Source organism: Gracilinanus agilis, chromosome 6, assembly GCF_016433145.1.
Source record: "Gracilinanus agilis isolate LMUSP501 chromosome 6, AgileGrace, whole genome shotgun sequence".
In the NCBI taxonomy this organism is placed as follows: domain Eukaryota; kingdom Metazoa; phylum Chordata; class Mammalia; order Didelphimorphia; family Didelphidae; genus Gracilinanus; species Gracilinanus agilis.
In genome coordinates this window covers 269,998,548-270,025,990 of record NC_058135.1, presented here as the reverse complement: position 1 = coordinate 270,025,990, position 27,443 = coordinate 269,998,548, and the positions used below count along the sequence as shown (strand labels likewise).

Genomic DNA, 27,443 nt, shown 5'->3' with positions numbered 1-27,443 from the left:
GAACAGGCTTCTGAATTAGAGTCTCTGAGTTACAAGCTCAAGGTGCGAACAATTCCTTTCCCTGCCCTGGGCTTTTGTGAAAAATAACCCTCCTCCCTAATGGCAAATGAGCTTTGAGTAGCCCTGTTATGCTGCAGACAGAGAGATGCCTTAGGTATGTCACAATTCAAAAGAAGGTTGGTTTTTTTTTTGGTTTGTTTTTTTAAAAGACTAGATCTCCCTAGCTCACCCACACTGCAAGCGCAGGGGGGGGGACCCCCTGGTCTGATGCCACTCTCATCATTATGGAAGCTGGGGCCTGCTCTGTTTTGTACCTCAGCTGGTTTACCCCTCCCAAGGCAACCTGGCAGCCCCAATACACTAACCCTCAACCCAGGGGCTCCCCATATTGATGTAGACCTTTCCATGGACACCCAATCAGCTTAGCCCCACTACAGAACTCTAGAGCTCAAGAGATCTGCCAGCCTCAACCTCCCTGGCAGCTGGGATTATGGGCATGTGCCATCGTGCCCAACCAAAAGGGGATTTGGAGACCCTGATATGAGGGAAGGAGGGTCCCTGGGTCCTTCATTTCGAGTGAGATTCCATCTGGCCTGTTTATCCCATCTATTCTTGTCTACTCCTGCCACTGACAGGTTAATCCATCAGGTTAGACAGCCAGAATGTTCAACCCTTATACTCAACATTCATTCATGGATCCATTCACCAAGTATTTATGAAGCTTCTGTTGTAGGTAAGAGTTTGGCCATACATACCAGGGAAGATCCAAAACTCAGCCACTGATCATTCTGCTACTTAATACAGCTGTAACCTTGACTGAGGGCTTCAGGGTCCTGCCCCATCAGAAGATGGAGCTGCTCTCTCCATCCTTTGACTTCCTGCTGAAGCCACGAATGGCTATAACCCTTGGCTACCCTTTCCTTCTCCTACATGGAAAGGTTCTCTCTCTTGGCCAGTCTCAGAGGAATTTCCACTCCCCTTATACTTATTCCACTTCCCATCTCTAGGCCTGGCTCTCTATGCACTGAGCCACCTAGCTGTCCCCCTTACCCTGCTATTAATCCCTGCGCACAGCCCTCAGTCTCCCACTCGGCTATTGCCCAAGTCTGGACTTATCCTCCTTCCTCACCGCTGATTCCTGGAAGCTCTGATTCTGTAAGACTCAGTTCAGGTGTTATCTCCTCTAAGAAGTCTTTCCTAGCCCCCACAGTCACACTGTGCTCTTCTGTTTTGCTACCCCTTAGAGAAATGATTTGGTAACTCCGAGGTAGTTCTGTGGCAGATGCAGTAGATAAAGCAATGTACTTGGTTCAAAACTGAGTTCAAAACTCACCTCAGATACTTAGAAGGGGGTGTGACCCTGGGAGAGTTATTTGGCTGCCTTCTTCCTCGGTTTCCCCAACTGTAAAATGGAGATAATAATAGCACCTATTCCTAGGGCTATTTTTGAAGATCAAATGAGATAATATTTGTAAAGTTCTATATCAAGGTAGGCTATTCACTTACTCACCAACTGGATTTCCCTGGTGGTATTTGTTTTTATCTTGGTCCACTTGGAACCTAGCACAATGCTTAGTCCATAACAGTAGGAGCTTAATAAATTCTTCTTTAATTGAATTGTACCTTCTCCCCTTCCTGGCACAGTACAGAGGGCACCAAAGGCACCAAATGAGCATTTCTGAATGGTTTCCTATTTTAAGCTCCTCCATTCTTGGTGTGGAGGTGAGCCTGGGTTCTGGAAGGCTCTGACAGTTCTAGCAAGTCTTATGGAGCGCCAAAGGCTTTGCCAGAGGCCCCTGGGACCAGCCATGTATCCGCTGGGCATCCAAGGACTAGCTTAGTGAGGATCTGAGATGGGGCTCTGGCCTCTGCCTTGCCAGCTCACACTGGAAGGGTGCCCACCACAGAAGCTCCTGATGACCCTCCACCGGACCCCTCCAGGGATGAAGTCATAGAATCCTGCAGCAGGAAAATACTCTCCTGGAAGGGGCTGGGAGATAATCTGGGGACAGGTGTGAGGAAAGAAGCTGTCAACAAGTCCTGGTAGAAAGAGTCAGCTGGCACACCTGGTTTCAGCAAATTGCTCAATCTCCTGGGTCTCATTTTCTTGTCCTAAAAACCTCATAGTGGTGGTAATAACAATAACTACCATTGAGGCAGCTAGGTGGCTAGGTGGATTGAGAGCCATGTCTGGAGTCTGGAAGACCTGGGTTCAAATCTGGCTTCAGACATTTCCTAGCTGTGTGATAGCCTCTGAGTAGTCTCCTTGCCCCAAATCTCTCGCCTCTTCTCAAATCCACTTCAATCAGCTGCAGAAGGATCTTCCCAAACCCCAAGCTCCACCACGTCACTCCTCCCCTTTCAAAAAATCCAATTGCCTCTAGGATAAAGTAGAAATCTCTCCAAGGCCAAGTTAACAGCAGGTGCCCACCTCCACTGGCAGAGGGGGTTTCCTCCTCTGCGAGTTCCTCATGCCAATGAAATCCCAGGGCCAGTCCTCTTGCCCTATTCTGTTTGGCATTTGAGCCCTTCTCAGCCTGGCCCCAACCTCTCTGACACTGAGATGCTCATTCTGTGGTCAAGACAAACTGACCTTCTCCTGTTCCTCCCACTCCAGCTCTTCAAGCTCTCTGGAAAGGCTCTCCTGATGCCCAGGCACAGAATGTTCTCTCTCCTAGGAAGCACGGCCTCCTCCAGTCTCTTTCTTCCTTCAAGCCCAACCTTGAGCATCATTTTGGGCCTTCGGCCCTTCCTGAGCCCCTGCTGTTTGTCCTTCCTTTCAAACAACCCTGTATTGAACTACTTTATTTATTCTCTTTATATTTATTCTGTGGCTGTTGTTCAGACATTTCAGTTGTGCCCAACCCTTTGTGATCCCATGTGGGGTTTTCTTGGCAAAGATACTGGAGAGGTTTTCCATCTCCAGCTCATTTGAATGATAAGGAAACTGAGGCAAACAGAGATAACTGACTTGCCGAGGATCACACAGATAGTGTGCTATTTCCTTCTCTAGTTCATTTGACAGATGAGGAAACTAGACCTAACAGGGATAAGTGACTTGCTCAGGACATGGCTAGGATTTGAACTCAGGAAGATGGGTCCAGGCCCAGCACTCCATCCACTATGCCACTTAGCTGCCCCAATATTAATTCTGTGTCCACTTATATGTCACTGTTGTTTTCCTTGTTAGAATGTAAGCTCCCTGCAAAGAGGAATTATTGCTCATTGATTGTATTTGAATCCTGAGTGCCTGGTATATAGAAGGTGCTTAATAAATGTTCTTTCATTGATTGACTGATTGATCCTGGACTTGGGAGATAGCCAGAGCCGAGGCTGCCCTCTCCTATCACGTAGGAGAGGTCACATCACATATGAGTAGGGGAAGTGTGGCTGAATATAGAATGTGGGAAGGTGGAGAATAGGTACCATAAAAGGACCAACCAAGATCAAGGAATCAGGCCACAAACTAGAATCGACTGGGAGAAGAGACCTAAACTAACATGGTTTGGAAAAAGAGGATCTAGACTTGAGTGCCAGTTCTGCCACTTGCTAAGAGTGCCACCTTGGGAAAAGTTCCTGCTCCCCCCAAAATCCTCTGCTCTGATGAATGGACATGTGCCTCTGGGTGTTGAGGAGATGGGAACTAGAGAACCAAAAACAGGCCTCAGTCCTTTCTAGGATCACTGGACAGTAGAGCTTAAAGAGACTTGAGAGGTCATGGTCATCCTTCCCATTTTATAGCCAAGGTCACCAAAATCCATCAAGTGAAGTGACTTGAACAAGGTCACACAGAAAGCTTTAGCCCTCTCCCTTCCTGGACTCTGGTTAGAAACTATTATTTTATATTATAAATATCATATTGCTATTATACATAAAATATATAAATATTGACTAATTAATTTAAGATAGATTTAATTAAAGAATATTAATATTGTTAAAATATATAAAACAATATATTATATTATTAGGGTAAAACTAATTACTGAACTTCAAATATACTGCTATTCAAATGGGAATTTTTTTTCTGAAAAGTAGCAGCCAATTAATATCCTATTGGTTGCTTTTTTAATAAGTAGGAGAGAAGCTGCAGGCAGGGAGAGAATTCAGACATAAAAATGTTTAAAAAAATGAACAAATGACAAATTAGAAAAGTAATGGCTCTACAAAGTCAGAGTCAGATAGAACATAGCTAACAAGTGCCTAGGGCGGTCAGGAGGGTGCAGCGACACGGGGCATTACTTCTCCTCTCTGAGGCTATTTTCTCATCTGTAAAATGAAGGGGTTGGCCTTGGTGGTCTTGAAAGGACTTTCCATCTCTAATGTTTTCTGTCCAATAGTTGAGGAAAGAAAGATTCATGAAGTGCCCTTTATGAGGGAGTGCTGTGCGGGAAGTTTAGTCTCCTGAGAGATGCTTCACAGACACAGATAAATAATAGAAAAGGTTGGGAGAACATTAACAACTGAGGGAAATCAAGGAAGGCTTCACAGAAGAGGAAGTGAATAAGCTGGGCCTTGGAGCCAAGATTCTGAGAGATAGAGGTTCTGGGGGTTCTGATGCCAAGCTTCACTCATCCGGAACTCCATATTTTGTATGCTAATATTCTGGAAACTAGTAGACAGATGTTAGCATCTGCAAAATGTCACTTTTATCTTTAGCATTCTATATTTCTTTGTTCCAAGGTCCCTCCCAGCTCAGACATTCTGGGTTCTAAGGCCCTTCCCATCTGTAACATTTTGTACTGAGATTTTAAATGTATTTCTAGGGTCTTTATTGGGACACACAGAGGAAAAGAGGAAAATCACTTTGGAGAAGAGATGAACAAATAGGAAAAACAAACAAACAAACAAGCAAAAATGTGGTCAACTTTTTACCTCTGACCAATGAAAGGCCAGAGGTGATTCTGGAAATAGCCAACTCTGGAGGCAACCAACACTCTTATTCATCAAAGGTATTACCAATCCTATTTTTCTTTTTTAATTTTTTAAACCCTCACCTTCCATCTTAGACTCAATACTCTGTACTGGTTCCAAGGCAGAAGCGTGATAAGGGTTAGGCAAGGGGGATGAAGTCACTTGTCGAGGGTCACCCAGCTAGGAATTGTCTGAGGACAGATTTGAACCTAGGACTTCCCATCTCTAGCAAGCCTGTTTTTCTAGTCCTACTTATAGTCCCCATTTTGGGGGGGAAAGCCTTATCTTCTGTCTTAGAATCAATACTAGGTATCAGTTCCAAGGCTAGAGAGTAGTAAGGGCTAGAGTATTAGGGGTTAAGTCACTTGCCCAGTATCTGAAGCCAGATTTAACCCCAGGACCTCCCATTTTTAAGTCTGGTTCTCAAACCCTGAGCCACCTGGCTGCTCCTGGCCCCAGATTTCAACTTCGTTTTGCTGCAGAAGAAGTCTGCTTCAAGTCTTTGAGGATCTCTCCTGGACCTCCAGCTCTTGGAATGGACTGACTACAAAGAAGCTCGTTAAGAGCAAGAATAATGGAGGCTCCCTGATAAGGTCTTGCTTTGCATCATCCAGAGAGATGCTGTTAGAGAAGGTGATGCAGGGAAGGCAGTCACTGGTCTCCTGTTCACTTGATCCATGCCAAAGAGCATGTAAAGAATGTCTGTGTCTTTGAGGCCATCAGTTGCGACTGTAGATTAAGCATCCAGGATGACTTCAGGGCAACATCAACCAAAGGCTAAGACCCCCAAGCCAACACTTTCATGGAGAGTGACATCAACTACTGACAGAAAATGCCTGTCATTGAGAAGCATTGAGGAAGCCTGGCTAGCTCAGTAAAACAAAGGCTTGAGCCTTTCATGGACAATCTCAGGCTGAGCCTGATAATGAGCTTATCAGGCTCCCCCAAACTGATGGGGAGACACTAATGGATTTATAAGATGTTATGGAGAGTGCCAGGATACGAACGATCTCTTTGGTTGACCTTCTGTCTTGGGTGGGTGGGAAATGAGCTCCTGAGAGAGAGAGGGAGAGAGGGAGATAAAAACAGAACCTGAACTGTCAATCTCCCAAACTGTCAGTCTGGAGAGTAGAAGTGACATAGACTTATCAGTTCTCTGGAACATAGTGCCCATGGGTTTGCCAATTAACCCCCAGGAAACTTACTCATCAATCAATCAACAAACATTTATTAAAAGCTACCTACCTAGAAGGTCCCGTCAGGTACTGTAGACACAAAGACAAAAGTCAAACTATTTCTGCCCTCAAAAAGCTTACTTTCTATTGGGAAAAGAACACAGATCGATAGAGGCACATATGTCTATAAAGTAGATACAACATGATTTTGGTGAGGAGGACACTAGGATTTGGGGGCAGAAGTGTGATTGGGGAAGGCTCCATGTAGAAGGAGATGCTTGGACTGGAAGGACTGGAGTCTGGAAGGAAGCTAGGGATTCTAGGAGGTAGAGGTGAGTGAGGATGGAGATGGCCAATTATGCCAGTGCTCTGGGACTGAAAGAGCAGCCCTGGGTAGGAGGAACCATGAGAAGGCTGATTTGACAAGAAAGAGAAGGAGGTGTCATAAAGATGTAAGTTGGGGCCAGATGGTAGAGGGCTTTTTTCTGTCTGAAAATAAATTGAGAAATTTAGATTTCTGGATTTTTGAAATGAAATTTTAGAAATTAAAAGTTAAATTTTAGAAATTTAGAATTTTTAGAATTTAGAAATTAAATTTTAGAAATATTGGGAAGCTACGGGAATTTACTAAGTAGGAGAGTGGCATAGACAGAGACAAACTTTTGGTGGTTACATAGAGGATGGATTGGAATAGGTTTCATTTTGAGGAAGTAAAACCATCTAGGAAGTCATTGCAGTAGTAGAAAGTCAGACTCCAACAGGCCAAAGAGGGGTAAGAAGCAAGGAAGCAGAGGCATCCCATATTCATCTATGCTACAGAGAGGATTACAATTCCTTTCAAGAAGAGTCACAGATAGGTGCCTTGGTGTGTGCTGCCTGTATTTCCATGATTCAGGAGAATAGAATCTGAGGATCTTCCTGAGGGCAATGGAGCAGCACAGCCTGGGAGAGGAATGTTATCTATATGTCAAACAAGGAAATACAGAGAGTGGGTTCAAGCAGAGACCTCAAATTCAAATAGAAACAGATCTCTATGAATCTTCTATGGCCTTGGGGAAACCACACATTAACATTATCTATGTTGCATTGTATTTAGTTATTTTATTCAAAGATATTTGACTTCACAATCATGTTTAATAACAATTTTCAAAATACATTTTCTGAAATTATAAGATCCAAATTGTCTGTCTCCCTCCTTCCCCTCCAGCAAACTGGGAATTTAATATTTCTATAAAGGACTCAAAAAGAAATATATAATTGAAAAAAAAAAGATGGCTTGGTCACTTGATCAAGAGTAAAGAAGGGATGACTAACCACTGCTTGCTCTGTTAGTATCCTTGGGATGTCAAGGGCTTTGTGGAGTTCCCAGTGAGGGACTGATGGGAAGACATGGGCAAGAGTTGCAAAGAAGAAAAAGACATGAATTCGAGGGTCTGATATGGGTAGTTGGGAAGGCATAGCCACCTCCATCCATGGCGAATACCAATGCATACTGGCACATATATATTTGTATGTGTGCGCTATATAAATACAGATATCTAAAGCGACATATATACCTATAGATAACAATAGATCTATCTGTCTATCTAATCTAGTTATCTTAGGAAGATTAGCTGTTAAAAAACTTACCTTCTGCTTTAGGATCAATTTTCCAAGGCAGAAGAGTGGCAATGGGGCTTGTGTGACAGCTAGGAAGTTGTCTCAGGTCCACTTGAACCCAGGACATCTTGTCTCTAGCCCTGGGAAGATTAGCTCTTAAAAGATGCTCTTATGAACAATGATGACTTACCTTTCTCTGATGGCTTCCCACAACAATTCTGGGAGATTGGTAATATAAAAACATAGAATTTCCATTTTATATATCAGGAAACAGATCAGAGAGGGAAGTGATTTGCTCAAGGTCACAAAGGTAGTCTGTATCAGAGCTGGGACTTGAACTCCGGTCTCCTGAGTCCAAGGCTAGCCATTTTCCACTCTACCAAGGGCTTTTAAAAATGTTTCGTATCTCACGCATGCACGATGCATCTAAGCATGATGGGGTCCTTGCTTTTATATCACAGAAATGCAGACAAGAAGTTAAAATTCAAAATCCCAGCTCTGCTCTCAGGTTTTTAAAAGATTTGACTGTTGCTGTTGAAATTGGGGGTGGGAGATGGGGGGGAGGAATCAAAGCCAGTTAAACACACAGAGGGAAATAAATGTATGATCAGCTCCACTGCAGTCAGCAGCCTCAACAAACGGGATCAGTGGCCTGGAATCCCAAACCAGAGAACGTCTCTATGGAAAACAGTCGGGCTCAGCCATGAAGCATGCCTTTGCTGATAGCTGTTTCATTATTCAAGTGCTATTCAGCCCCAGCTGAGTAAGGGGAAGGGGAGAAGGCAAAGAGATTGGAGCAGGGTGGAAGAAGCCATGGAGCTGAAATCAGAGGACCTGGGTTCAAATCCCACTTCACTCTGTGTGATCTGAAAAAAGTCCCTTAACTCCCAGACTCAGTTTCCCTATTTGTAAAATAATGAGGTTGAATGAAATAATCAAATCTAGGAGCATCATCATGTCATTATATAAAATTCTGTCACCACCTCTTAAGTAACAGGGGTTCCTTGTGGACCATGTTTCCCCTAGTCTCTTCTTCTGGGCTTTTGTCCATATTGTCACAATTCCACCCTCAAAGGACTTTAGAACTAACTAGTTCAATCCTTCATTTTACAGATGAGGAAACTAAGTCCCCATAGAGTGGTTTCACACACACACACACACACACACACCCCGATTGACTTTCAATCCCTTTCTTTTAAAATTCATCTCAAATTCCGCTTCCTCCAGGAAACCTTCCCCTAGTCTCCTGGTTCAACTTCTGGCCTCCCTTGGCCGTGGATTTTGGCCCTCTCTCAAGTCCTACTATTACACGTGAGAGTCATTTCTGTCTGTGCTCTACCCCCTCATTTCTTTTCTCTAAAAGGTTTCTCCCTCCCCCTACCGCAGGGCTTTGTACCCAGCAAGAGATGAATAAATGCTTTTTTGCATTGCATTAAGGTGAATTTTTATAGGGGCAGATAAAGCCCAGACAGAAAGGCTGGGGGAGCTTATTGTAAAGGAAATTCTAAATCAGTCCGTCCAACCATACCTGTTCCTAACAATTTAATGATTTTCCTATTTCAATGAGGCTGTTTTCGTGGCGAAAATGACACGGTGGCAACGTAGGCTGATGGAACCTGGTTTTTTAAAAAAACTAATCCTCTGATTTCCTCCCATTGTTCAGGTCTTATTCAGTCTGTGCTGTTTATTAGAAAATTAGTATCCCCCTCTTTAATAGGCCCCTTATCGACCAGCCTTTTGTTTGGGAAGGAGAAAAATCAGAGCATGTGAGAGGCCAGATCTAAGAGCTGAATAATTTCCAGTTCAACTTGAGTTTTATCCCAAAGGGAAAAGGCAAGAGGAGGAGGAGGAGGAGGAGGAAGAAGAAGAGGAGGAGGAGGAGGAGGGGAAAGGGGATGGAGAGAGAAGGGGTTGGCCTGATGAATCCAAAGGAAAACCTCACCAGGGAGAAGTTCCACTACTTCATCACCCAGGAACCAGTCCAGGCTGCCTGTGGACACTGATCTAAAAAACAGCTCCCAAATCCCCCATTTCTCAGGCAGAGAGCCTGCTCCAGTTCCCCACTGTCTGTGGGGTAAGGACCCAAGCCCAGCCCCTTACCTTTGAGGTCCTAGACATCTTAGGTTTCCCCACTCCCATATTTCCAGCCTTCCCTTTCAACCCACCTTCAGGTCCCACCACTTGGTCCCCTGAACCCCATATACTCCCAAGGTCTGGGTTTGCTATTTGACAATTGCAATGGTTTCCAGAGCTGGACTTCATCTCAGATGCACGTTGTTTGAGCCTTTGGGAGCCAGCTTACAAATGGATGTGACTGAATGTAAATCGGGCAAACCCTCCATAAAAGGGATCTCTGGAGAGAGGAGAGAGAGCTAGAACCCCAGACTGTTTCCTCTAAACACTGTCCAGGCTCTTTGCTTAATGTGGTACCATGAAAAGAAAGCTAGATCTGTAGACAAAGGACCTGGGTTCAAATCCTCCCACCTCTGCTACTTACAACCTGTGTGACCTTGGATTAATCTCTCCAGGCTTCATTTTCCTCATGTATAAAATGAGGGGGTTGCCCTGGACAGCCTCTGAGGTTCTCTTGTAGCCCTAAATCAATGCTTTTTTTCTGTCTATCAGACTTCTATTACTGGTCACCAGGAATTCCACAAACTCTGTTCCAAAGAAAATAGAAGCTAGCTCCCATGGATTCTACAGTATGTCTCAAAAGTGTAAAAAAGCAGTTAGCTTCTCATTTCTGAGCCCTTGTCTCTAGTAGCCTGATCATCATCTCTTCTTCCCCAGGCACCAATTTCCTTCTCCTCCTCACCAAATTAATCTTGGATTTATCACAGATTCCTAGGATTTGGGTTCTGGAGCTGAAGGGCACGTCCGAGGTCTTATGGGCCAATCCCCTTCCTTAATTTTTTTTTTTTTTTTAGGAAAAAGGCTTCTTGTAGAAGGTGTCTAGGAGGGGAGATTCTAAGAGGTGGAAGGAAGTAGAGGAGGCATGCCAGGTGTCAGGGACAACCAGTGTGAAGGCATGGAGGCTAGAGACAAAGAGTCGTGTGTTAGGAATGGCATGTTGGCTAGCAGAGTAGGATCTCAGATTGCATGGAAGACAGATTAGAACACAGTAAAAAAAGGACCCAGGTCATGATGAGCTTGAAGTGATGAACAAGGAAGTTTCTGTTTGAATCTAGAGGGAAAAGGGAGGCCTTGGAAGTTGAGTGAGTGGTGGTAGGCAGTGACAAGGTCAGATCTTCACTTGGGAGCCATGTGAAGGATAGATGGGGGTGCAGAGCCCCTTGGGTAAGGGCAACAATTCAGGGGCTTTGGAATAATCCAGCTGGGAGGCAATAAAGGCCAGAATTCTGGTGCTGCCTGGGAGAGTGTAAAAGGATGTATACAAGACATGATATGGAAACAGCGATGTCCAATTCCAATAGAAATAGGGGTTGTTGAGCCTAATGTAAGAATCCTTGTGGGCCAGACTATATATTGACTTAGTTTTAAAACACAGTGGATAGAGGTTCAGGTCGGGAGTTGGAAGAACCTGGGGTTCAAATCTGGCTTCAGACACTTCCTACCTGTGTGACCCTGGGCCAGTCACTTGACTTCCATTGCCTAGCCCTTACTATTCTTCTGCCTTGGAACTGATGTTTACTATTGACTCTAAGGCAGAAGGTAAGGGGTAAAAGATAAAGGAAGGTCTACTCTTAGGTGAACTAAGTGAAGCCTCAGGATATCACCAGAGACAAGGTAGTACTTCCTTCTCAAGAGCCTTCATCCATCTGGATCTGTACATCTAATATTGAAGGGGGGTCATAACTGCCATTAGGATCACACCAGATTTGGGGCTGGCAGGATCTCTTGGGTCATCCCATTGGTCCAGCTTTCTCCTTTCCTTATTTCCCTCGGAGATAAAATGACTTGCCCAAGTTGCCCAAATGGTAGATGGCCGAACTAGAATTCCAACCTTAACTCTTCACCCAGCATTCTTTTCTCCAAACTCAATCAGCAATGCTCCTGTCCCCTCTTGTCCATCTTAGTCAGTCTGGCCTCCCTTTCTCAGCCCCCAGTGTCCAGGCCTTGGGGTAGGGGGAGTGGAGGCTAGAGATGGACTGCTCCAGGGAGCCAGGAGAGGGAAGGAGGAGGTACAGGTGGGTAAGGCAAGGCATAAGAAGAGCACCAAGGGAGAAAGAAGCCTGCCCCCCCCACCCCCACACACACACACCTGATGTCCTGGGGCTAATGGAGTCCTGATTGCTCCACCCTGGCTACAACTCTGAACTTTGACCAAGTACTATCTACCCCTTAATCCCCAGATGAAGGACTCCTGGTAGCACCCTAGTCCCCAGACATTCTACACTGGAAAATGCAGAAATCCAAATCATCTGGTGGAGTACAGGGTAGCCGGAGTAAAAGGAAAAACAATAGGGGAGCTAATTATTTGCCTTAGAAATAGTAATCTTGGTTTTTAAATCTAAGTAGTATAATAGTGTGTTTTTTCTTGTATTAAATGTTTAATTGTTTGTTAGGGAAGGAAAGCCTGAAATAGGATGAGCTGGCTAGAAATGGAGTAGCCTGGGGAAGGAGAGAACCCTTCCTGGGCGTCTCCTTCTTCTCCACTGGAAAATGAGGGGCCTGAGCAGGATGAACTCAGAAGTCCCTTTTTGTTGTGACAGTCTAGGATTTTAATGGCCTTCTCCATTATGCTCCATCTTAGTATTAGCTCCTTCCATAGACTGGCTGGGGGCTGGATCTCATACTTCTTCTGTGAGCCCAGGCACAGGGCTGGTTCAGCCCACAGGACAATGGCTTGTTCTCTTGGTTCTGGCCACCTCACTAAAACATCAGCCTGGGCAAAGTCCAGCACAGACAACCCTGGTAAAGCTTTCCCCAGGAAATCGGGAACGGGAGCAGGCAAATGACCAGCCAGCCTGATGAGAGCCTCGACATCTAATCTCGAGACACTGGGTAGATATTGAATGCTGACCTTCTCCTCCCATGGAGGGAATGGAGGAACCGTGTCTCATTAAGGTGACATACATCAAGCCGGGGCTCTGGCATGCTAAGCAGATCTTTGTCCTTCCTGTGCCATTAATTCCCCCAAATGCAAACTCAGAAAAAACAGAACTTTGACTGGAAAAACTGCCCTTCTATAAGGCAATAGCATCATTGGGCAGAAAGGCAGCATCGCTGAATGGTTGCAGTTCAGGACAAGGTGTGCTACACACACAGGTATGCCGGGGTAAGAAATGGGCTGTAGAGTCAGCTGCAGAGAAATGGGGTGGATGGAAGAGAAGGAAGACAGAGGGAGAGGCAGACAGAGAGATGGAAAGGAGCAGAGAGGAAAACTTTACAAGGAAGAGAGATGAAAGAAGGAGAGAGACAGACAGACAGACAGACAGACAGACAAGAGACAGGGAGAGAAGAGAGGAGACAGATACAGAGACCGAGAGAGAAGAAAGAGAGGAGAAAGGGGGACAGAGACAGACAGAGTCAGAGAGAGAAGAGAGACAGAGAGAGAGACAGACAGACAAGAGACAGTGAGAGAAGAGAGGAGACAGAGAGAGAAGAAAGAAAGAGAGGAGAAAGGGGGACAGAGACAGACAGAGTCAGAGAGAGAAGACAGACAGACAGACAGACAGACAGACAGACAGACAGACAGACACAGAGACCAGAGACACAGACAGAGGGAGAAGAGAGAGAAGGGAGAAAGAGGAGGAAAAAGGATGGAGGGAGGAGAGAGAGAGAGAGAGAGAGAGACAGAGACAGAGACAGAGACAGAGACAGAGACAGACAGACAGACAGACAGACTAACTAGCCCTAGAAGCAGACACAGAAAGATGGAGACAGGAAGGCAGAGGCTGAGAAACAGAGAGAAAGACCCAGCCAATTCCCAGGCATTTAGGAACCTACTAAGTGCCCGGGTCTGCAGACCCAAGGACAAATAAACCAAGCAGCCCCTGGCCTCAAAAACAAAACCGAGAGGAACAGAGGACTGATGGGAGGGCTCTCGTAGGGCAGCAGACAGATGCAGCCGCAGAGAAGGATGCCAGGAGAGAAGGACACAGGAGCAGACACAGAAGGAGGAGGAGGAAGGGAAAGGGATATTTGTGGCCCAATTGGAACTTGACCGGGGCTATTCTCGCTAGAAAAGCCTGGGCTGGGAGCAACAAAGCGCTGGCCATTTCCAAGGCAAGGAAACGCCCTCTGCGGGCAAACGCGAGCCCCGAGAAGAGCCTCGGCTCCCCGAGAGCGCGGCTTAGCTCGCGGCCCCCGAGCCCCGCCGCTCTGGACCGGCAGACCGTGGCCTTGAACCTAGGCTCCCCGGGGAGGCAGCCACGGCAGCGGTTCGCGAGAGTGTGGCGCCCTCCTGTGGCTGCCGGAGGAGTTCCTGGGCAGGTCGGAGGACTCCGGTCCCGGGCCAGAGGCTGGAGTGGGCGTCTGGGCTCCAGTTTTGCCCCTTTCATCGCTACTCAACCACCGCCTGGCGAGGCTTTATTGCGGTCCTTCATAGGACCCCGCAGGCCCGGGGAGCCCCAAAGAGACCGGCCACCCCTCATCCTTCCCCGGGGGCTTCCCTAGTCAGTCCCAGTGCCAGGGAGGGAAGCCCGTTCCAGCCCGTTCCAGCCCGCTGCCTTCATCGGAGCTGCCGGTTTCCCCTTCGGGACGTTTCTCCTCCATCCCCTGGAGGCCCCTCGCCTGAATGCTTCAAGGCAGCCTCTAGAAACGCAGTGTGCCCGGAGAGAGGCGCGGGGCCGCCTGGGGGGGGGTTCTCTGGGTTGGAAACCCCTCTGTGCCACTTGGGGGACTGGCCTCAGTTTCCCTCTCTATAAAACAGTGGGGCTGGCCTGATAGCCTGTAACCTCCCTGAGGGCAGGAAGGGGGCTCTTTCTCTCTCTCTCTGGCTGGGCATTCCCTGCCCCTGGCACAGTCCGGCACTTCATAAATGCTTTGTGAATGAATAAAGCACCATCTTCCCCAGGACCAGGAGCCTTCACCCAAACACTGACCACAGCCTCCTGACCAAGATGGTCTTGCAGGGCTCTGTCCTCCCGCAGGAAGGCCAGCTTTGTGTCTAAAGGTCAGAGAAGCAACATGACTTGTCCCAGGTCCCAGGCAGAGCAGGCAGCTGCTCAGAGCCAGCATTTGAACCCAGGATTCCTGGTGTCTCTGGATTACATGCTCTTTCACCGCCTTGCCAAGAGCCTGACCCTTAGAGTGCCAAGACAACAAACAGGCCCCTGATGCCTTGTGGGTTTCAGTGTCTATTTGTGAATGATGCCACAGATAAGGTTCCTGCCAGCCATATTCCTGGGACAAGGGATCGATTGTCTTCTGGCACAGAGACACAAAGACAGGAACCATGCCCCCTGGTCAACATAAAGTCTGTTTGCTCTTTGTGCTCATCCTCCCTACAGTCCAGCTCCAGGCCAGCTGAGGGGAGCACCACTCAAGCCTCAGCAGAAAGTCTCTGTCCCTTCTGGTCTCTGGGTCTCCATTTGTTGACCCGTAAAATGGGGGTGTTGGATGAGATGTTCCCTGAGGTCCCTCCCAGGTCTAAGGTCTCTCTGGAGCCAAGTCCTTAGAGTCCAAAGCCAGGGATCTTTCCACTAGACCATTCCCAGCATCACTTTATGCCAGGGGTTTTGTTCATGGGAATCATAACTTTAAGATAAAGAGATGATAGTGGGAGGAGGAGGGTCTCTGAGCCTGACTCCCTGTGTGGTAAACAAAAAGACCATATTCTGCGGCCATCTATTGGGTCCAACCCCTCACATTGCCTCTGTAGGCCTTCATTTTCCCATCTGTAAAATGAGAGGCTTAGACTTCACCAGATTATCTCCCAAGTCACACTGAAGATTCTGTTATTACCAGCCTCATCTTCACCTGAGAAATCACTTGCTATATTAACACGTGCTTCATCTACCCTCCCCTTTCCAGCGGGTGGTTCAAGGGGAAATGGCAGAAACCCATTTGGGAACAAACTCTTTCCAGTTTCTAATTCACAAGACCAGAAGCCCAGCCTACAGAGATGGATGTTCAATTTTAACTAAACTTTTTATCTGTTCATTTTCTAGACTCTACATACAATAAGCACTTAATCCCTGCCTTTTGCTAATAAGTGAATGAACAAAATCAGATCCTCTGCTCTTCCCAGAATGCCTCATCAATTCTGGTTGACTATTTGAAAGGATGAGTGAATGAATGAATGAATGAATGAATGAATGAATGAATCCACTCAGGAAGATGTAATGTAACCCCAGAGCTTTATTTTTTGCATTTAAAAACAGTATTCTGAGAGGGTTCATAGGTTTCCCCAGTTTGCCAAAGGGGCGAACCACATTTATGTGTCTTTTTTTTTAAATAAAAGATTAAGGGGCTTAATAAATGTTGCTGACTGATGGATAACCATGGATCTCTCACTTTGATGCTGTAGGACTAAGGAAAAGCAATTTTCACCTCTCCATACCTCAGTTTCCCCATCTGGGAAGTTGGGCAACGGTAAAAATGTAGTGAGGTTAAGAGAGGAGGAAAAAAACCCAAACAAACATCCCCAACTCCATGGTTCCCGGGAGGGAATGGACACCTCTGGAGAAAGGCACTTGAGAGGCATCAAATATATGTTCCCTTTCTGGATTTCCCCCACTAATTTCTTTGCAACTGCTTTTTTTCACACAGAGAAGCTCACAGTTTTGATCATAAAAATGGAGCCTTGCTATATAAGACAGAAGATTATGCCAAAGGAGAGGCAGCTTTTTGGATAGCTGAATAAATGCCATTATTACAGATGGTCTTGGGCTCTTGCTGCATTTTGGTAGGTGTTCACTGGAATAAGGTCTCCTCTCTATTCCCGAGAACAGATAGTTACTCCACCATTAGATGTCTTCTTTTTTTTTTTTTTTTTTTTTTTTTTTTTTTAACCCTTAACTTCTGTGTTTTGACTTATAGGTGGAAGAGTGGTAAGGGTAGGCAATGGGGATCAAGTGACTTGCCCAGGGTCACACAGCTGGGAAGTGTCTGAGGCCAGATTTGAACCTAGGACCTCCCGTCTCTAGGCCTGGCTCTCAATCCACTGAGCTACCCAGCTGCCCCCTAGATGTCTTCTTTTAATGATTTGTTATTCTACAAAAACACTGGGGGGGATGCCCAGGAATTTGAGCTTGGCATCAGCTGAGGCAAAGATGGCAGTATTTTGGGGTAATAAAGGTAATTCTCCTAGGACAGATCTTTTATTCCAAGAGTATTTATACACTCCTATTTCTCCCCAGCCCCCCTATGGGCTGAGAGTGAATCTGCCTCACTGTCCTGAGACTGAAAATGTAGTGGAGGAACAGTGAAATATTGGACCAAGGCTGAAGATGGAAGGCACTGGAGAGTCTCCGGGCTCCCTTGTGTTCTCATTACATTAAGGCTTACTAGACAGTGCCTTCAATTCATAGATCCCAGGAAACAAGAAAATGATTCTGTTACAATACCATGATTTATTATAGTTTTTGCAAAACATCTGGTTCAATGGGGAGGGAGGGGGGAATGCTACCAGGAGAAACACCACAAGATAAAAAGAAAATAGCAAAAAAAAAAATTACAGCTGTTAATGACATCTTCTACTAAAAGAACCTTAGAGATCTCTCCCTGATAGCAGGGCATTTTGTTTTAGTGGCTACTGAGAATTAAACTGAACTCAAAGAGGGCTGTGATGTAGGAGAAAGAAAGCTAAATTTGGGGGCAGAAGATTTGAGTTCAAAGTCTGGCTTTGCCAACCCAGAAAGGCAATGGGCTCGAAGCTCTGGGGACCAACAGCTCCCCATCTCTGCTCCTTAGCTAGCTGGGTAAATAATGTAGTAAGGCCCCCTTCCACCTGCTTTTTCCCACTGTGATACTCTTCAGAAGACAGGAAACACAAAGTGAGAGATGAAAGGGAATTTGGAACAGTGAATATCAGAGTTGAAAGTTACCTAAGAATGTAGAAAAATTAGATCTGGAACACTAGCCCTGAAGTCTCCTTAGCATTCAAAGCTCTCATTTGACATATAGGCAAACTGAGGCCCTGGAGGTGGGAAATGACTCTTCCAAAGGGACTGACAGTGAGTGACAGGACTAGGACCTGAGACTGTACTATATCTCCCTGCTTCTCAAAATGGGAAAACATTCTGAAGCTGAGATTCTTCACTAAGCTAACACAAGCCAAACCTCCCACCTCCCTCAGGACACCTGAACCCCAATATCCAATTGAGTGAGACCTTATAAATGTCTCTGCCATCCCCCAAATCTCCCCAGATAGGCAGGGGAACAGGCTGGCCTGCTTTTTTTTTTACTTTTTTTTTTTTTTTTTTTTTTTTAAACCCTTAACATCTGTGTATTGACTTATAGGTGGAAGAGTGGTAAGGGTGGGCAATGGGGGTCAAGTGACACAGCTGGGAAGTGTCTGAGGCCGGATTTGAACCTAGGACCTCCTGTCTCTAGGCCTGGCTCTCAATCCACTGAGCTACCCAGCTGCCCCCAGGCTGGCCTGCTTTTAACAGTTCTGGCCCACTGGGGACTGGGGTTTGTTGAATAGTGTTTTGTTTTTCGAGTTTGAATTTCTTCCAGGACCAGAAGGCAGTTTAGGAGTTTGAGACCATTGCTGCTCTATCCTCTAGGACTCATCTACCTTCCTCAGACTCTCCCTTTCCCCCTGGGCAGCAGAGGAGCTCTGCCCCAGGGGCTCTCAAATCCCAGGCCCAGGGGTGACTCCGTGGCAGCTCCAGGGAAGGCTGGTCCACTTTCTGGGCTTTTTTTTCCACTCCCCATTGAATTTCCATTTGTAAATTTCTTCCTTGAGGGATTATTGATGGGTTAATGGCTCGCCTTTGATCTCCGGATGCTAAGGAGCCCCAGTTAAGTGCTGTTCTGTTCCTCCTTTGATCCTTAACAGCTTTAAAAGGCAGCCCGGTGTGGTGTTAAGAGCCCCTGGACTTCTCTATGGCTGGGCTCTTACCCTTGCTACCTGGGCGATATCTTGCTACCTGGTCCCTGAACATTTTTTAAATGTAGATAAGTGTATTTCATTCAAACTGATTTCCTTTGCAATTGAAGGAATTTCATGATATGTATTTTCAAACATCTCAGGCGCCCTGCTGAGGTTCTGCCAGAGGGGTCTATGACACACAAAAAGATGGCATCCACCTGCATGGATGGTCTCTGGGTCTCTGGGAGTTTAAAGGATCCCTTCCAACCCTTTAAACTCATCTCAGGCAGATAAAGGGCTCCCTCAGTCCCCTCCCACCTTGGCCCCAAGTCCAAGATGTCAGAAGCTTCTCTGATGCATAGCTTGGAGCCTTGTTCTAGCTTCTCAGGCCCAGGAGATCTCCCACCCCTTTCAAGGTCTCTGGCCTTCGACCAACAAAGGTATTTGGACCTTTTGGGAACAGGCCCATCTGCTTTTACTTTCCCAAGGGAAGGAAAGCATGCTTGCATGGGCCAGATGGAGGCTTGGAGGGATGCCCCTGCCCGGCCAGCTTCTAGAAGCCCCAGACAGCAGTAATGCAGAAGGATCCAGACTTCCTTGAGGTGCTTGAGGAAAGGCCAGGCCCTGGGCAGCACCAGGCATTCTTAAGGATGGACTCCCCTGGCCAATGATGAGGAAGAGAGAAGGCAGGGGGTTCAATCCCTGCATGATGGGGGGTTTCTAGAGGGTGGAGCAAATCTTTTTTATGCCTATTATATAAGGACATAGAGATTTGGATAAGCAAAATGGCCCAAGAACTCAAACCCAGAACCGAGAATCCTAGATTAGCACGCTTTCCAACCTTGGGAAAACTCTCCGCTCTACCATCTAATTGCTGAGAGACTTCGGACACACTAAACTCTCTGTCCTGCAGGTTCCTCCTGTATAAAATGGAATTCATAATGAAACAGGGCTATTGTGAGGATCAGGTGAGGGATTCTAGTCATGAAATGCTCATTGTTATACAAAGCTGGACTCTTATTGGTGGGAGGCTGTGTGGAAGTGTGAGAATTTTGGATTTGTAATTTGAAGATCTAACTTCTAGGCCTATGTGTATGGCCTCGGGCTCAGGCTTCATCTGGCTGGGATCAATCTCTAAAACCAAGGGGAGGGGGCATCTAGGTGGCTCAGTGGATTGAGAGCCAGGCCTAGAGATGGGATGTCTTAGGTTCAAATTTGGCCTCTCACACTTCCTAGCTATGTGACTCTGGGCAAGTCATTTAACCTCCATTGCCTGGACTTTATCCCTCTTCTGCCTTGGAACAAATACACGGCATTGATTCTAGGATGAAAGGTAAGGGTTTTAAAAAAATAAAAAAATAAAACAAGGGGGATAGAGTAAACACCAAAGTGAGAAGGTGCCTCAGTGGCTCTCTAGGCCAGCCTGAATTAGAAAAGGAATCCCTTCTACAATTTATCTTAGTCATAGTATAAAGACCATAAGTTGGAGGAAACCCACTAAGTCCCAAGCCAATTTGCACAGACAAACATGGTGGGTCTCTCTATCCTTCAAAATAAAACAAAAACCACCAGCACCCTTTCCCTTGGACTGTCTTTGCCCATCTCACCTCCTCACCATCAAAATCTCTAGAATGGATCGTCTACTCTCCTTAATATCATTTCCTTACATCCCACTGGCCTTTTAGTCTCTTTCAATCTGGAATTCACCCCAACCATCATTGAAATTGCTCTCTAGGATCACCAATGACGCCTCAACAACCAAATCCACTAGCTTTCACCCACCCTTATCCTTCTTGACCTCTCTGAAGCTTTTGATATTAATGACAACCCTCAGCTTTCGGGATACTGCTCTCTCCGTTCTCCCACTTTGCCCACCTATGCCTTCTCAGGTTCCTCTGCTGGGTGATCACCATCCTTGTCCCTTCCACTAATAATGGGCATGGCTCTGCCCAGTTTTGAGTGATAATCTGTTTGGAACTTAAAGGAGAAGGGAGATAGCATTTCATGTTTCAGGGTGGGAGTCCCTCAAATCATCTAAACCAAGAACTGCCTCAAATCCAGATCATTTCTCTTGTTTAAATGCATGTGGATCCTTAAAATTCTGCTTTCAGATCATCTGCTTTCAGAATCATTCCTTAGGTCTAGGGAGGAGACTTGTCCAAGGTCATGCTGTTCTGGAGTTACAGGGCTAGGACTCCTGACACCAATTCCTCTGCCCTTTTCACTCTGTCAGGCATCTGCTGATCTTTGTTCTAAAGGAGGCTAAGCTGCTTTCTTGTTTACATGATTGATTTGCTCTGCAAAACTTTTTTCCCCATAGATAGTAGGCAAAAAGAAATGCCCAGATTATCTAAAAATTCCACATTTCCTGGAGTTTGAATTAATGAGGTTTTACTGAATCCCTGCAGATTTATTTTATTCTCCCTCCCACTCCCTATTAAAGTCCAGGAAGAGTCAGAACCAAATTTAAAAGGTGACCTGAGATGGAAGTCCACATAGCTGGCATTCCTGGGAGTCAGCGAAGGTGAGAGGAAGATAACAGTTGGTTGGCTTTCTGGGGCAGGGGAAGGACTCCTCATTTCAAAAAGCAAGAACTTTTTTTTTTAAATTCTAGAATGGAAGGCTTTGTTCTCTGTGAGAGATCTGACTTGAAATTCAGATCTCCTTTTGGGAGGAGAAAAAGGTGACTTCAATTCACACTAAGGTGCACATGACTGATAGAAGAGCTTTTCCTGAAGGCAAGTGTTGTTGAAGGTGCCTCTAGTAGGAGAGAAGGGGGAGGAGGAAGAGACTTGAGGAAGTCAGTGAAGTCAGTCCCATTCTCCTAGCTTTACTGTATGTAAATATGATCATATATTTAGAGCTAGAAGGGACTTTAAAGGCCATCAAGTCCAACCTCTGCATTTTACAGATAAGGACACTGAGGTCCAGGGAGATGAAGTGACCTTCCCCATAATCACATAGCTAGTAGTGCCTGTGATGGGATTTGAACCCTGATTATACTGACTCCAAAGGAGGTGGTCAGTGCAAGTGTTTTTATTCCCATTTTTAAAGATAAGAAAACTGATCTTCACACAGATGAAGTAACTACTAAGAACAATCTGGTATTGGTAAGCAGCAGATTCAGGTTTTCTAATTTGGGACTCAATGCTCTTCCCAGGACACAAGCTTCCTCTCCAAGATGTGGCTGGAAGGTGGGACTTGCCATTCTGAAGGTAATGGGTGGTCAGTTCAGGTGTGTGGATTTGGTTGGAAGGGATCTCAAAGATCTTCCAATCTGGTCCAACCTCTCAATTTCACTGATGAGAAAATGGTGGCCCAGAAAAAGGGAGTAAGCAAGCAGCAAGAGCGTACTGGATTAAGAGCCAGCTCCGAGATACCATTTGTGTACAGGCTTGTGAGGCTAGTAATTCTGGGTAAGGATCCAGCCTCCCTTTGAGGCACAGCTTTCATACTGCTACAATGAAGGCTTGTCTATGAACTTCACAGGCTTGCAGTGGAGAATGTGGTGTGTAATCCAAAAAGCCTACAATTGGTTGGTCAACCTTCTAGAAATCATGGTTTTTACAATCCTAGAGGGTAACCTGAGGCTGGTTTGGGGTGGTTGAGCCTTGTAATGGTGGGAATCTTCCCTACTCTGGTCCAGAGCTAAAGCCACCGTGACACACATCCCTAAAAAACTAGGAATGGTTATGAGGACCAAGATCCGTTGTTTGATGGAGTCAGTCCGCTCAAGTTAGAGTCCTCCCACTGCTGAAAAAGGTGAAGCCCAGCCATTTCCCACCATGCTGCTTGTCTCAGACTTAGAGCATTGGTCACAACTAGCATCTCTCCCAGAGGACCCCTTCTTTGTACTCACCATCTTACTTAAGGCCCTCATCCCATCCCACACGTCTGGCGCCAGCAGGCATCTTCCATTCACTATGTCCCAAAATAGCTCCCTGTCTTCCCCCTACCCTCCCTATTACAGTCAGGCCCTCAGGCTCACAAGCCAGGAGCCATCCCAGACTCCTCACTATCTCCCATCCCCATATCCAATCTGCTGCCAAGGCCCATTGACCTCACCTCCACCCCATATCAGCCCCTTGGTGCTGGCCCTCATCCCCTCATATCTTAGCCTCCTGGTGGGGCTGCCTGCCTCAGGTCTGGTCCCTCCTCCACTCAGCTGTTGCAAGATATTCCTTAATTGAGAGCAAGTGTGATCCCCTTCCCTTCCCCCTCACCCCAACAGACTCCAGTGGCCCCCTAAAATCCTGGGTTTGACAGCCCCCACCGTTCCAGGCTCTGAACACCTTACGCTCCCTGACATAGTCTGCAGTCTTGTGTCACTGGCCTACTTACTGTTCCCTGAACAAGACGCTGCGTCTCCCTCCTCCTGGGCATTTTCCCTGGCCGGCCACCAGACTGGAACGCTCTCCCTCCTCCCCTCTGCCTCTTGGATTGCCCGGCTTCCTTCAAGCCCCAGCTAACAGCCTCCCTCCATAAGCACCCCCCTTCATTCTAGTGCCCTCTCCTTGTGGATTGTTTCCAAGTCATCCTGCCTCTAGCTTATCTGTCTGTAGCCCTTTGCATGTTGTCCCCCTTAGACTGTGAGCTGCTCCAGAGCAGGGACTGTCTTTCCCCTTCCCTTGTGTCCCTGGTGCTTACACACAGTAGGTGCCAAATAAACGTTTTGAGCCCAGATCTGCCCATGTCTCTCCTCTACTAGGTCACCCCCTTTTCCCTCTACAATAAAATAGAGACTTCCTGTACAGTCTTTGAAGCCCTCATGACCAGGCTCCAACCTACCATCTAGCCTGTGACAGCCAGGCTAGCCTTCTCCGTCCCTCACACCACACCATCCATCTCTGGTATCCGTGACTTTGCCCAGGCCTGGCATGAGCTCCCTCCTCCTGACCTGGGCCCCATGGAGTTCCTCTCTTCCTAGAGGATGCCGTTGGGCACCATCTAACCACACATCCACGTTACCTATACATGTACATGTACATGGATATACATGCCTGAATATAGACACACTTATACACGCAGACCTGTGTGTGCTTGTTGTCTCCCTCCTGAGAATGGAAGTTCCCTGGGATGAGAGATTTTCTGATTTGGTTTTGTTCAGCCATTCCCCAATTCATGGGCATCCCTTCAATCTCCAATTCTTTGCCACCCCAAAGAGAGACACTATCAAGATTTTGGAACATAAATTCTTTTCCCTTTTCCCTGAAGAGAGATTGTTTTATTCTTGTATCCCCAGAGCCTAGCACAGTGTTGGGCACAGCGGGGACTTAATAAATGCTTGTTGAGGTATTTTTCTGAAGCCACCAGACACCATCCTCACCCTCTGAAAGCTCATGGTATAGGGAGGGAGACTAAATGCTCAAGAGAACACTGGCTATCTGATAAGGCATCAGGATATCCCTCACATGAGGGACCCGTCTCAGAGGGTCCCTTCTCTTCTCTTCCAACTCTCTTCTCCTTCCAACTCCATGCTGAAGTTCTGCCCTGCTCCACAGGGGATTGTGGGGGACACCCAAGCAACATCTGGAGCCATCCACTGCTCTTTGCAGAAACCCTGCCGTGGGAGACAGGGCTTCTTAACAAGGGAGAGGCGCAGGTGTGCCCTCCTTCTGACACCACCACTTGTAATTTCCCTTCTTGCCTAGGAACAACTTTCAAAAAAGAAAAATAGAAGGGGCCAAGGTGGGGACGGGGAGAAGGGAATGGCAGTGCATCAGTCATCATGGAATGGTCCACCTACCCCTTGGCAATCACCTAACAAAGGGAAAGAGTCTAATCCAAAAGTGCAGAAGGAACCAGGGCAGTGTGGGCAGCATGAGTCAGAACCAGGGATCTCAGAGCCAGAAAGGGGATGATACACCAGGCACAGGGCTCGGTGGGAATGACTCTGCTGCCCTCCCTTCTCCCCAACAGCTTCGACTCTGTTTAACTCTGTCAAGGACGACAAGCCGTGTGACAGGAGGCTCAGACATAATTGCTTTTAATTAAAACCCCTGATTTTCCCAAATACAAACTACATTTCCAACATGACAAGGTGCCACGTGTGCCTGTCCCAGGCTGCTGGCAGCTGCCACTTTCCTTAAACCCAAGTGACGCCTGGGAGCTGACGGGTACACGCTGTCACCCTGCTGTGGGCGAGGGAGCCCCTGATGGGCTCTCGGAGCCTTCCCACCCCCATCGGCAGCCTATGCAGAAGGTCATTGGCAAATACAGAGAGGAGAAGGGGTCCCCCTCCCGGGAGGGCGAGAGAGGCCCCGGCACGGTACCTTCAGGGGGATCCTCTCGCAGGTATGGTGGCAGCTCTTCCACTGGGGTCTCCATATTTTCTTCTACCATCTCTTCATCCAGGCTCTGCTCCTACAGGAAAGAAAATAGTGGTGAGGACAAGGAAGGTGCCCAGGCTTTGGCCTGCGGCACAGTCTGCCAACTTCTTTGTCATCCTTGGGGCATCACTTCAGTCTTGTCTCCAGTATTGGACACACTACAGAAGTACCTTCTAGCAGTGGATTCTGGGATCCAGAGAAAACACCAACTCAATACCAACTAAGATAATTAATAATAATAACAATAATAATAATACTATGTACTAAGCACTTTATAGTGATGTCATTTAATCCTTGCAACAACCCTTCAAGGTGGGTTCTAATTGTGGGTTCTAATTATGAGCCCTATTTTAGAGGTCAGGAAACTGAGACAGAGGTTAAGTGACTTGCCCATGGTCACACAGCTAGTTTGTGTTTGAGGCTGGATTTGAACTGAGATCTTCCTCCCTCGAGGCTCAATGCTCTTATCTATTGTGCTACCTAGCTGCCTCCTAAAAAAAAAAAATCCTCTTTATAGTTCAAGAGACAGTAAGAACATAGGATTTAGAATTTGAACCCATTACTCTTCTGTTAGAACCCTAAAGGGTGATAAACCATGAAGATGGACCACAGAATCCCAAGATCCATATTTTAATAAGACTTCAGAGTAGGGGTTCTTAACCTTAAACTGAGGTCTGTAAACTTAAAAAAAAAGTATAATTGTATTTCAATATGACTGGTTTCTTTTGTAATCCCATGTGTTTTATTTTATGCATTTAAAAACATTGTCCCGAGCAGGGTTCCCTAAGCTTTCCCAGACTGACTACCAGAAGATCTAGGTCACACCAGGTGAAGAATCCCTTCCTTTAAAGGTCTTCTGGCCCTACCATCTCATTTTACAGATAATGAAAACTGAGGACTAGAGGGATTCAGTGGTCATTTAGGCCCCGAGAAACAGAGCTGAGATTTGAACCCAGGACTTTGGACTCCAAATCTAGGGCTCTTTTCTGCTATGCCTCACTCCCTAACACCTTAGTCCTGAAGGGATCTTAGAACACAAACCACAGATTATTAAAGCTGCCACTTTAAGAGCTCTTATCTAACCCTCTCACTTTAGAGAAGGCCCAGAGAAGTCAGGTGCCTAAAAAGCTTAGTTACAGCTGGCTGTGAGGAAAACATTTTGTAATGTCAGTCAGTACTTCTAAAGAATGAGGATTTGATTGGCTGAATGGCTCCCTCTGCCCACCTAGATAATGCCCTGCTCTACTGTTTAGGAGCCCATCAACAGATTGTCTATCTGTCCATCACCAGAAGCCTTTCCAGGTTCACAAGATCCACCAGTCCTGGAGATCTCCTCCTCATCCATGATGCAGCATCAGAGGTCTTTAGGGAAGGCTCACTGGCTTAGTAGGACTGGAATCCAGATCTTGTGCCCTGATTTCTTTTCTCCATCTCCCAATAGTCTGATCCAACATTGCAATCCCTATGGTGCTATTTTATAGCCTGGTTCAGAGAATTGAGAAGAAAGGGGCAAAGCTTCAAGGAGCCTAATTCCAGGGATTTTTCAAAGGTTTTTCTACAGAGTGGTGTCTAACCTTGCCACCCCGTCCTCAGTCCTTTTGCCTGGCTCTGATGCCTGATGTAGAACTCTTACAGCGACATCACTGTGGACTGACACCCTTGGAGAGTCACTTTTCTGCTCGTCAGACACCCTGGCTCCATGGAAGTGTGCTAGCCGAAGGGGTTAACATTCCCAGAGACTCTTATAAATATTTCATGAAAATATCTTCTGAGATAACCTTAGACTGTTGATGCTGAAATTATCGCACCTGCAAATTTAATTGGTCCGAGAGAGAGCACGTAATTGGTGCCTGCAAATCTAGGAACCTGACTTGGTTGTAAAATTGGAGATTTTGTTATCTGGAGAACTTGATAACTACTTCAGTCTAAATGAGAGCAAATGGGAAAGAGGTGGGCAGGTCAAGGCCAAAAGGGGAAGAGCATGTCAGAGACAGCTCCTTACCAGATTTGTCTGTCCCCTGGGAAGATGCCTCCTACCTCCATTGTTCTCCTTGCTTTGTTCTGAATCACAAATAATGGTCTCCTTTTCAACAGAGCTTTAAGGGTTTGGCAGAGGCAAACCTTAAGTATATATGTTGTGGGGTAAGAGGGAGGAATAGAGAAAGAAAAAGGGGAGAGAAGAGAGAAAAAAGATATATAGAGAAAGACAGAGAGGGAGAGACAGAGACAAGAAAGAAAGGGAGAGAGATGGAGACAGAAAGGAGGAGAGAGAGAAAGAGAGGGAGAGAGAAAGACAAAAGACAGAGGGACAGAGACCTAAAGAGACAAAGAAAGGGAGAGAAAGAAAGGAGAGAGGGAGGGAAAGAGAGAGAGGCAGATAGAGGAGAGGGAGGGACAGACAGAGCGGAAGAGAGACAGAGGGAGAGAAGGAGAGAGAGAGAGAGAGAGAGAGAGAGAGAGAGAGAGAGAGAGAGAGAGAGAGAG

At 46.4% G+C, this 27,443-nt stretch overlaps 1 protein-coding gene across 1 annotated transcript in view; it reads right to left on the bottom strand.

Annotated features, from left to right (window-relative positions):
• Positions 1 to 27,443, bottom strand: part of LOC123252574 (transmembrane protein 263-like) — a 388,334-nt gene that overhangs the window by 325,916 nt on the left and 34,975 nt on the right. The window contains exon 2 of the mRNA XM_044681860.1: positions 24,903 to 24,993. Coding sequence (XP_044537795.1) covers positions 24,903 to 24,993 — 91 coding nt within the window. The remainder of the gene's footprint in view (positions 1 to 24,902; positions 24,994 to 27,443) is intronic.